Source organism: Daphnia pulicaria, chromosome 1 (assembly GCF_021234035.1).
Source record: "Daphnia pulicaria isolate SC F1-1A chromosome 1, SC_F0-13Bv2, whole genome shotgun sequence".
Classification (NCBI taxonomy): domain Eukaryota; kingdom Metazoa; phylum Arthropoda; class Branchiopoda; order Diplostraca; family Daphniidae; genus Daphnia; species Daphnia pulicaria.
The window spans coordinates 615,510-625,997 of record NC_060913.1 but is presented as its reverse complement, the minus strand read 5'-3'; the positions used below and the strand labels follow the sequence as shown (position 1 = coordinate 625,997).

The following is a 10,488-nucleotide window of genomic DNA, read 5'->3' as shown; positions in this document are numbered from 1 at the left end:
TATATCAACACTCTCATGTCCGCGTCGCATATGCATGAATTATAGACCATGGTCTAGCTGAAAAGACTCTGCTGCGCATTTCTATTATTCATCGGCAATTAATTAATTTCACGCGTTCTTGATTGCCCCCATCAAGCCATTTCCTCTTCATCTCGTGTGTCCTGTATTTAATTCACGAATGTGTTGGAATCCTTAATGATGTCATAATTGCCTTTAGCCTTTAGTAATAGCTATAGCTATAAGCTAGCTAGTACTGTATATATAAATATGTGGATTAGTCATCCTTTTACGGCACGGCTGGGACAACATTTTAAGTGATTCTATTATTCGGGTTTCACGTTTCGTTCGACTTTTTAAGTGGCCCTTGGACGCCTTGAAAATGTCTCGCAACTGAAACGTATAAATGACTAGCTAATACATGTATGCGCATTTTAGCGTGTTGCGATATTGGGTTTCAATACTGCACAGGAGGATCGTCGTTATACAATAATTGTTGAGATTATAACTTTGCATCGTTTCATCGTCTGTGTAGACTGTGTGTGTGAGCAGAAAAGCTAGAGCGATTTTTTTTTTGTTTTGCTCCTTGTCAAATAATCGACTGTCTGGTCAAGTAAAACGAGACGAGTCATATAATGATGATGCCATAATCACGTTAATAATTTTTCCCGCCTTCCATTTAGATAATCGCACCGTCTTGTTTTCTAGATTTCATTTTATACTCAGTTCGGATGGGGTGATGATATACGAAAAGGTGCAGGTCAACGAGTCTTGAGTGATGCGTAGATATTATTACAACAGTCAATATTTATTTAATTTTGGGTTATCTAAGGGATTTGCCGTGGGTGATATGAAAAGACGTCGCAACATATCGAATAATCACTGTCCGTCACAATTGTTTGAGGTTACAATAATATTCCAGATAACAGAAATAGCAAATTCAATTTTTATTTTCTCGATTTTTGTTGCTACGGTGATTGAAACAAAATAGTTTGGAATAGAACATAGACGTAACGTTCAAAATTGTTGTAACTCACGTCTGAAGTTGTTAACCGAAATTGTGTAAACCGGAAAAAAAAATTTACTGACGTCTGGCCTTTATATAATGTGTAGATATTGCACAATGAGTTAACAGGTTTTTTTTCTTTTCCCATATCGCATTTGTTTGAATAGCAGCTTATGCTGTCTGGATGAGCCGTTGTAATTTCAAAGGCTGGGTTGTTTACTGATCGATGGAAAAATAAAACGTAAAAAATAAAAATTCCTATGGTCTATAAATACGAGCGACGTTTGGGGTTCGTGAGCAGACCACAGGAGGTTGTCATTCAGGATAACAGTATGTGCCTTTAAATAATAATTTTTAAAAATCAGTATAAAGTACAGTATATTTATTTATTTCTTGTATTTGTATTTCTTTCGACAGAAATTTGAAAAAATGACGACTGCATCAGTGTGGATCATCTCCTTTGTCTTTCTCGTATTCACCGGCTCGGCCCTGACCGGACCTTTGGTCCGCGAGTCGTGTGTCAACGAGTCCAAGAATCGAGTGTCTCGAGACTTCCGCGCTCTCATCAAACACGGCCGTGATTACCACAAGGATCTAGTCCAGAAGCAAGAACCACGCACCGCTGTCCTTCAGACAGCAGATGTCCAACAGTTGGATTCCAAAAGTGAGTGTCGAATGATCAATTTCATTGAACAAAAGTTCGACGCAGAGTCAGAAAGTATAATACCGTGATGTTTTGTTAGTTTTGTTCCAATGCGGGTATTTTTAATTTTTACATATTATCTTTAAATTGTTTCAAAACTGTTAGTACTTGTTATATAAAAGGAAAATTCATAATAGAATTATTTTTATTATGGCCGGAATTATTAGTGGAGCCAATTACTTATTGCTATGGAGAGATCGGTTGCATTGTCATCGATGATAGCTGGTATGACCCCGTCCATCGCCCAATCAATCAGGAGCCTCTGCCTAGAGAAAAGATCAACACGCGTTTCATCCTGCACACTAGACAGCGACCTACCCAAGTACGAGGATAAAATTTCAAATCAAATAATGCTTAACGATTATTTGCTAATAATTTCTAAATTTAGGACACCATGCTTTACGCCAATGATTTAGATTCAATCAGATACTCCACTTTCGATCCCACTAAACCCACCCAGTTCCTTGTCCATGGCTTCATTGATGACGGAACCGTGAGATGGATGAAGGTAAATTTTGTTAAAAAAATTATTTTCAACTTATTTTCTTAAAGATTTTATTAAAATTCCAATAGAGGCTCACCGAAAATTTGCTGGCCCATGGGGATTACAACGTCATCATTGTCAACTGGGGAGGTGGTTCTCTTCCCATGTACAGGTATGGAAATCTGATAAATTTTTTAAATTTTTAGTTCCAGATTACAAATACCTTTTTTTCTTTACAGCCAAGCCACTGCCAACACACGAGTTGTTGGACTTGAGATAGCGCACATGGTCAACACTATGATTGTATGTTTTTACATTTTAATTCAGCTAAAATTTATTCACCAACAAATATGACTTTTTTATTGGTAGACTCATTTCGGCGTTGATCCAGGAATGGTTCATTTGCTCGGCCACTCTTTGGGAGCTCACACCGTTGGTTATGCAGGTGAAGGTATTGAAGGACTCGGTAGGATCACCGGTCTCGATCCAGCTGAACCTTATTTCGCTGAAATGCCGTCACATGTGCGTCTGGATCCGACTGACGCTAAATTCGTCGACGCCATCCACACCGACACCAGAACTATTCTCCTTCTAGGTTATTCGTTTTCTTTTAATTACTTATTTAAAAAAAAAATTCACTAGACTCTGATCTGACATCTTCTATCTAGGTTACGGCATGCTGGAACCAGTTGGCCATTTGGACTTTTACCCCAACGGAGGACGTGACCAACCTGGTTGTGATCCTGTGAATATTCCGCTGGACATGATCACCGAAGACATGGTCACCGGCGGCCGAGAGCTGGTCGCCTGCAATCACTTGCGCTGCATCGAATTTTTCATCGATTCACTTGTGCCCGGTTACAACTACGTTGGTTACGAATGCATTGACAACGACGCATTCCATCGAGTAAATTGATCTGATTTCGCATTTAAATAATTGTGGTTCTCTAAATGTTAATTGGATTTCAATCAAAGGGCGAGTGTCACTCGTGCGGAGCCGACAACTTGAATTGTGCCAAATTCGGCATGGACGCCGCTCTCTATCCGACGCGCGACAGAACTTACGTGCATTTATTGTTCGACACTGGCAAAGATGTTCCTTACATCAGTAAGTTGTAACTAAATCAATGTAACCCCTTTGGCGATATTTCAATTTCTTTTGTTTTTCAATATTATCCACATAGAGTACCATTACAGCATTAAAGTAAACCTGGCTTACCCGCCGGAAGCTGAAGCTTTCGTCTATGGTACAATGCGTATCTCTTTGTATGGAACACTTGGGCAGCTGATCGACCTTACCATAGCCGAGTATGTCAGCTAAATTGACGCAATATGCAATTTCTAATAGTTCTAATCATCATTCTATAATTAGGAATAGCCAACAATTTGTTCATGGAGCAGACACGTTCCTGTTGTTCATCGATCCCTTCAACGTGGGTAACATCCAACGCGTCGAGTTGTACTGGAAGTATGACGGCACTATTTTCAATACCTGTGGCTTGTTCTGCAACGATCACATCTACGTTAGAAGCGTCGAAATTTCTGAATTGAACAACTACCCAGAATCGTAAGTTTACCTGTTTTCAAAGGGAAAATGATGTACCGGTATATTTTTGTTTGTCTGATTCTATACTACGTACAAATAATAGGAGCCGATTGGAACACACGTACAAGTCGTGCGTCGTTGGTGCCGATTACGTCGACATGAAAGACAAGAGCTGGGCTGAATTCTACCCCACTGCCTGCGTCTAAATTTGGAGATGAAATAAATAAATCAAGAACGGATTTGTAATGCTTTCAGCGTATAACGACTTTTCCCTTTTGACGAAAAAATAAAATAAAATAAGTTTCTTTAATGGGCAATTTCTGTATGTATTTCTGCGCAGTTACTATAAATGAGCGATTTGATAAGTTATGGTGTCAGCGGCTGCCCACGCGTAATTTCTTATCTTCAATTGTAACCTGCGTGATAATTTTATCTTCTGTAAATTTTTATCTTAAGTTATAGACTATGGATGATTTTATCGCTGTCTGACTGACTATAGACGTTTTATTAATATCCGCATTCTGGCATCATTCATCATTGGTTTTTAAAAACAAAAGCTATATAACTATTTCAACAGCAAGAAGAACTATCAATAGCATTGAAGAATTAGTCCAATTTTTATAAATTATCCGTTTCGGACAGGAAATTTAAATTTCTTTGATCTTTTATTTTTATTCATTCATTTTTTTACATTTATATTCAACCATAGCTATATAGCAGCGTCTATTTTTTCATATTCCTAACAAGCATTAAGATGTTTTATGATAAAAATGCTGCAGCTGTTTTATTTTATGTGACAATAATTAAAATTTCTGGCTTTTCTTAATTTTGCCAATGTATTGTTTGTTGTAATAATCAGTGGAATAATTTAATAAGTATTACTGCTACAAAATTGATTTGTAACAATCACGCAACTTTCTCCTTCATAATAATGAATTTATACTCATGAGCCTTGAAAACAAATTCTCTTTTGAAATGTGTGTTTTTTTTTCGCCAACGTCTAAGGGAGTAACTTAGGTCTACTTGGAATGGGAAGTGATTGTAACATGGTGATAAGACAGTTCACGTATGACGTCAATCACGTCATGGTCCGAGGGGGGAGGAGGATTGTTTAGACTTCTTTTTAGAAGGATATTTACAAACAGTCACAAGCCGGAATAGAGGATTTGTGACGATTTGGGAGATGAACTGTGACGATTTGGGCGAGTTATGAGTTATGACTTACGTGAAAAGAATTGTAGGTACGTATGAAACATGTCTTGTTACTAGAACGCGCGGAAAAAGAAGTGAGAAGGCTGAAATTTTTTTGTTATTGCGTAGGGTTTTTCCCGTTCCAGACGACTGCGATTGGTTGGTGTTTAGAGTGCGACCGCTATTGGTGAGGGATGAACGCAGTTTCTCGGCCGCATTCATCTGCGTGCGACAGAAACTGTCGCTGGCGTTCAATAGAGACGCTTCAACGGAAGAGTTGGAAGCGGGCGGAGGGAGAGGACTCGTCCGGCTGCTGGTACTAGTGGACGGTTCAACAAGGGGAGCAAAAGAAACGGTAGAAAGAGCTGGAGTGACAGTAGTAGATGGTGGAGGAAGAGGAACTTCGCTATTGATATGAAAGGAAGTTGCTGCTGCTGAAGGTCCAGTGGCTGTACTCTGACTAGAACCGGAGGCGTGAAGTTCCAGTTCTGCAGCGTGATGGCGTAGTTCCTGATAACGAATTCGAAGTCTTTCGCACTGGTCGAGTAATATCTAGAAATTTAAAGCGAAAAAATCAAGTGATGAACACAGCTGTTACGAAACAAATGACACTGACTTGATAACAGCTTTGAAGGTTGCGTTCCCGTTCTTGTTCACTGCGCTCTACAGTCGGTTCGGTATAGGATTCGTAACTTGAGCAGGACCTCGTAATGTCGAAGGGCTATCTGATTGAGACGAACTTGCACCGGACACAAAGACAGATGTGGCCAAAAGTGTTGAATATACTATCAGTGAGTAGCATATCGTATAGTGACATATCTAAACAACAAAGAGGAGTTTATTAATTGGTTTAGTGATAAATAACAAAAAAAAAAAAAAATACCCGAGTTTCTACTTTTCATTGGCTGAACTACATTTGGCAAATGGTTGGAGAATATTCCAATCCCAGAAATACAAGGCGCTGTCGGTGGTTCTCACTCGGGTGGAAAGCAAGTGAAGCAATAACTGTGACCACATTTCACTCCCTCCCTAGAATGGCAAAGAATAATTTTCACAAAAATGGTTTACAGACAAATAGTCAAATACCAAACACAAACTTGCCAGATATGTCTGAATGTAATGTCAGTGAGGATGGAAAGCAATTCATCAAGGAGTAAGAGGAAGTCCAGTCAAGGTGGGCACTTATTGGTCAGTCACATTGATGTTCTGATCACCACATGATGAAGCTTTTGAACTTAAAAAAGGATAAGAGAATGATATTAGTTTCTCTATCGAAATGTACATTTGTCAGTTTACTTACTCATCTGGACTGTAGACCATAAGAAATGGAGATCTTGGATTGCTAGAAAAAGTACGTACATCACTGTAAAAGGGAAGATAACTATTGTTTAAGGAATAAGGATAACATTTTTCAACTAACATTCAGTAAAAAAAATTCGTTTTTCAGAAGAAAAACATGTAAGTGCAGCCATGCTATTCCAATTTTCTTTAGTTTGCAGTTATTAAAATGTACCAGATGCGGGACGCCTGATTTTACTTTTATTATGTTGATTGTAAATTCATGTCCGAGTTTTTCGAATTCGAATACACTGTAATTCATTAATACAGCGACAGGGGAAAATAAAAAGGTGATAATGGAACCGTTACCGAATAAGAAAAACGGTCATTAAAAAAAAATACAACTTGGTTTTCTCATGAGGGGAATAACTCGAAAATCAAAAACAAAAAATGAAATAAATAATAGCATCATTAGTCTAAACTTTGGAGCAAACGCGTTTGTGAATGATCCAATCTTTCTTCTGGCAGGTAGCATCACAATAATGAACTGACTTGCAACGACCACATCTCTTGGCTTTTGTGGTCACTCGCTGGCAGCTGGTGCAGATATGTTTCTTATGCGGAATCTCTTCCGTTCGTATCTTTTCTCCAAGAGACTTGGGCTCCTTCTTGCGCAACAATTCCATCCAAATATCGGAAATAGAACGAGGGCGATCAGAGTAGCAGGGTGACAGAAATGTTGCCAACCAAGGACTGTTTTCTCCGTAAGGCCAAAAGGCAATGGGTCCATGTTCCTTATAGTCTCTGCTAATCTTGGTCGAATTCAGTCGCAATATAAAGCGAAATAATTGGCTCGTTTCTGAACTACAAGTTTGAAAACATGAAATAGATTTGACCTCCTGGTTCGCTTCATCCAAGTAAATCTGGTTGAATTCGGCCACGACTTCTTCAATGGTCGATTTCTTCTTAAGGATGAGTTTAGGAGCCAAACTGGAGTCAAAGGCCGAAAGCATCAAAACCGGATGTCCGTTTTCATTGGAGACAATGGGGAGGTGGACTCTAAAGTACCAATCCGGTTCATTTGATTCGTCGTCTTCTAGTCGCGCCTTCGAATTTTCGATCATGAAGAATGTTTGGTTTTCCTTGACCACAAAATCAAACAAGCGAGCTATTAGCCGTCGAATTTCATTCAATGATGAAAGATCGGCCGATGTCTGGATAAAATCGAACTGTTGCTCAAGATGAATGGCCAAATCATTTAAGTGGAAGTTGCTAAAAACTGGTTGAGTTCGAATATTGAACTGGGCTGGCCAAGGCTCGTTCACGGCCTTTTGAAGGAGCAGACGAAACTCTCCAGGTCGAGTCGGCATAGCCACCACAGTTTCGGCGATGAAAGGATGCGGCACGGACAATGCCAAAGTTTGTGAGCCAAAGGATTGGTCCAAAACTAAAGTGATGTGATGGGCAGATTCACAGGGAGGTTGACGATCCACGAACCACGTAAGACCAGGAACGAATTGCAAAGGTCCTATAATTATATTAGAGTTAATAAGCCATAATTGTAATGTAATTAAATCGCTAACAAACCTTCTTCCTCTCGTTCATCTTTATAACAGCAACTTATGACGATGATGTACTGACATTCCTCCTCCAAGCAACTCACTACAGACATGGACAAAGTTTGGTCCAAGGGCGGTGGTTCGATAAGTTCGTCAGGTAAAATGGATCCAGGATCAGCAAAAGGATGTGACTGAGTGAAAGGTTCTGATTGAAGTGAACGGACAGGGCCTATGGGAATGAGTGGCAATCCTGTTTGAATGTCCACGATGACTCCGCTGTGCGTTTCGCCCAATCCATGATCCGAAATGAGTGGAAAGGACACTGTAACCCATCCGGAAGTACGATCCTTTTTAAACCGTAATTGAACATTATCAATGTAATGGGCTCCTCCAACGCACTGAGAAAGATCGAGCGGTTTATCCATCGACATGTCTTCATAGACGTCGTGGGGTATCAATGAAAGGCGGAGCTTCGGAGGACCCATTAAATTTGATGTAGCCTCGTAAAAAGCTTTCGTCTCTATCCTAAAATGATAGGTGAATTTAAAACTAGCAATTATTAATCAAATGAGAAAATTATTACCGATCGAAGGGCACCGTGGTCCAAAAGAGCGAAACTATTGGGAATTCGTCCAGGACTTGTTGGATCCTCCTCATGGCGCTCGAGTCGAGATGGGCAGCTCCAATCAAAGGAAATACGGAAAGCCACGTCCATTGGCACAACGTTCTCCAAGCCAACAAATTTGAATCTTCAAATTCGTTCAATAATTTTTGAACCTGCCGCAAGGCATCGCATGTTGTGTCCATTCGCTGAGCTGCTGATCCAACCACGTAGAAAAATGTCATGGGAGTGTAACATTCCAATGGTGGTTGACCCGGTGAAAAACAAAGTCGAGCTAATCGTGAAAGCCATGGGCGAAACGAAGAGACAAAATCGACCTTCAAGTTCTGGTAGGAATGGGTTCTTTTCAACGTGAGGCAAACGGTTGTTCTGGTAAGTGATTCGGGTGGAATTGAGGCGCCAATAGGAAGCGGATCAGCCAACCTCAATCCGTAGATGGTGGGCAACATACTGAGTGGTGCGCAAAGAGCTTCTTCCAAGTAACTGACGACAGTAGGTGCCAATCTTGTCCAGGTGCTCGTTTCGAGAAGCACAACGGATTCGGGCTCCTGACTTAGTATTCTACCAGCAGCATTGAGAAGATTAGCTAAGCCAACTTCATCCGATAGTCCAGAACAGTCGATGGCGTCAAATAATTCTGTTAAAGAGTAGCACAGTTCAATGGGATCTCCAAGGTGAAAGACCCACTTGATCTTTTCCTTCTTCTTTTGGTAAAGATGTAACCGTGTCTGTAGTACACCTTGGCAGTAATAAGTTGCAGCGCTGCCCTCGTTGGCTTTCAGAGGATCCAGTTCATTGTTCAAGGGAAGCGGAAGGTAGCTATTAAAAGGACAGACGGTATGATGCACAATCCAGCGTTTCGTTCTGGGTTCCAGCATGGTAGGATTGATGACTTTTCTTTTGTGACCACTTGGAATGTCACTTTCCAATTCAAAGAAAAAGTTGTGCACTTCAAAGACTAAGGCAGTTTTGAGCTCTTGGGGGAAATGCTCAACTACCATGTGGTCCACAATATCTCGGATTAGCTTGGCATTTCCCTCCACTTCTGTTAAATCTTTAGGGAAACTTGAGCGCCAGCCTGCCAGATTTATTGCAGTCCTACAAGTAAAAAGCATAAATCAATATCACACAAATTTAACCTTATCTAGAAAATATTAACCTTTCAGAGAGCTTAGTTTCAATATTGTTATCTGTTTTCTTTGAATTAATGGAAGAATACCATTCCTTCCAAATATTTGTGATGGACTGGAGGCACTTGCTGGGATAAAGTTCAACGTTTTCAGGCAGATGACCATTTATCAAACTCTTGATGTCATTCTTGAATCGCACACAAATGTCTTGGCTACTCCAATAAACTCCATACCAAACTTCCCAAACATATTCAAGGTCTTCATTCTTCATTGGGTCAAAGGTTGGAGATGAGATGATCTTGACAATCAATATGTTCCGTGCAATACTAGCCAAATTATTATCATTTATGTGATAGTGCAGCTGTCTAGGGTTCAACAACTGAGACACAGTTGTTTGAAAAGCTTTTTGAAGATCCTCACAGCTCAAGAACAACATCTGTTACAGAAACGTGGATCATGACTTGACATCAAACATTACAATGTTATCTTCATACCTTGATATTTGTAGCTGCCGGCCTAGATTCATAGTCTTTAAGTACATTTCTAGACCTTGTTTTTCCATAAGGAAAGAAGGTGGGAGGTCCAGTCTCAAAAACAACTCGGCGTGCTGGTGAGATATGCATGTCCCAAATACTACAATCACTGCATTCAAATTTCGAACACCACCCTATAAATAGAGCAAAAATGAACCGTTGTTTGCCAGTAAGGCAGTGATAATATTATCAAGCTCGAATCCTCACTTAGGTTATTGGCTTATTGCCTATCGAATGAGTACCCACCGACGAAAAATCACCTCTAACATCCCGCCCGACTAATCCAACACTATTCATTTCAACGGGTGTTACTAAAACGCGAAGCGAAACGGCGGAACGCGAAACTCCTAAAACGCGAAACAGTGGTGCGAAACGGTCCCAAAAGTTTTCGGGACCGTTTCGCAGTTTAGGCGCTAGATGGCTTACTAAAATGCGAAAC

At 40.2% G+C, this 10,488-nt stretch overlaps 3 protein-coding genes across 4 annotated transcripts; 1 reads left to right on the top strand and 2 right to left on the bottom strand.

Moving 5' to 3' along the window:
* Positions 1-1,282: 1,282 nt before the first annotated feature.
* LOC124310697 (pancreatic lipase-related protein 2-like) lies at positions 1,283-4,046 on the top strand. Its single transcript, XM_046774656.1, has 12 exons — positions 1,283-1,333; positions 1,421-1,667; positions 1,874-2,028; positions 2,095-2,214; positions 2,280-2,362; positions 2,430-2,493; positions 2,560-2,785; positions 2,859-3,097; positions 3,166-3,298; positions 3,375-3,498; positions 3,563-3,757; positions 3,840-4,046. Exons 2-12 carry the CDS (start codon positions 1,433-1,435, stop codon positions 3,940-3,942), a joined length of 1,677 nt encoding a protein of 558 aa, XP_046630612.1. The 5' UTR covers positions 1,283-1,333; positions 1,421-1,432; the 3' UTR covers positions 3,943-4,046.
* A 310-nt stretch (positions 4,047-4,356) lies between these two features.
* LOC124313071 lies at positions 4,357-5,944 on the bottom strand. The gene is made up of 3 exons (XM_046777790.1): positions 5,906-5,944; positions 5,544-5,648; positions 4,357-5,479 (listed from the first exon to the last, which is right to left on the bottom strand). The coding sequence occupies exons 1-3, from the start codon at positions 5,942-5,944 to the stop codon at positions 4,958-4,960; spliced, it is 666 nt and encodes a 221-aa protein (XP_046633746.1). The 3' UTR covers positions 4,357-4,957.
* Positions 5,945-6,449: 505 nt separating this feature from the next.
* On the bottom strand, positions 6,450-10,352 carry LOC124352388. 2 transcript variants are annotated; one of them, XM_046802006.1, is made up of 6 exons: positions 10,296-10,352; positions 10,011-10,183; positions 9,546-9,952; positions 8,348-9,484; positions 7,793-8,289; positions 6,450-7,733 (listed from the first exon to the last, which is right to left on the bottom strand). In XM_046802006.1, the coding sequence occupies exons 2-6, from the start codon at positions 10,137-10,139 to the stop codon at positions 6,682-6,684; spliced, it is 3,222 nt and encodes a 1,073-aa protein (XP_046657962.1). In that variant the 5' UTR covers positions 10,140-10,183; positions 10,296-10,352; the 3' UTR covers positions 6,450-6,681. The 2 variants fall into 2 exon arrangements, with proteins under 2 accessions (XP_046657962.1, XP_046657961.1); XM_046802005.1 differs by having other exon boundaries at positions 10,257-10,346.
* Positions 10,353-10,488: the final 136 nt, after the last annotated feature.

What these genes read in the sequence shown, in the direction of transcription:
- LOC124310697 (XM_046774656.1), top strand. Translation starts at nt 1,433, where the DNA reads ATGACGACTGCATCAGTGTGGATCATCTCCTTTGTCTTTCTCGTATTC. An exon ending in GAACCGTGAGATGGATGAAG is followed by an intron (nt 2,215 to 2,279) that starts GTAAATTTTGTT and finishes AAATTCCAATAG; the next exon opens with AGGCTCACCGAAAATTTGCT. An exon ending in ACAACGACGCATTCCATCGA is followed by an intron (nt 3,098 to 3,165) that starts GTAAATTGATCT and finishes TTTCAATCAAAG; the next exon opens with GGCGAGTGTCACTCGTGCGG.
- LOC124313071 (XM_046777790.1), bottom strand. Translation starts at nt 5,944, where the DNA reads ATGTGGTCACAGTTATTGCTTCACTTGCTTTCCACCCGA. An exon ending in TTCACTTGCTTTCCACCCGA is followed by an intron (nt 5,649 to 5,905) that starts GTGAGAACCACC and finishes TCAATCAGATAG; the next exon opens with CCCTTCGACATTACGAGGTC. An exon ending in ACCTTCAAAGCTGTTATCAA is followed by an intron (nt 5,480 to 5,543) that starts GTCAGTGTCATT and finishes TTAAATTTCTAG; the next exon opens with ATATTACTCGACCAGTGCGA.
- LOC124352388 (XM_046802006.1), bottom strand. Translation starts at nt 10,139, where the DNA reads ATGCATATCTCACCAGCACGCCGAGTTGTTTTTGAGACTGGACCTCCC. An exon ending in ACCACGGTGCCCTTCGATCG is followed by an intron (nt 8,290 to 8,347) that starts GTAATAATTTTC and finishes CTATCATTTTAG; the next exon opens with GATAGAGACGAAAGCTTTTT. An exon ending in AGATGAACGAGAGGAAGAAG is followed by an intron (nt 7,734 to 7,792) that starts GTTTGTTAGCGA and finishes ATATAATTATAG; the next exon opens with GACCTTTGCAATTCGTTCCT.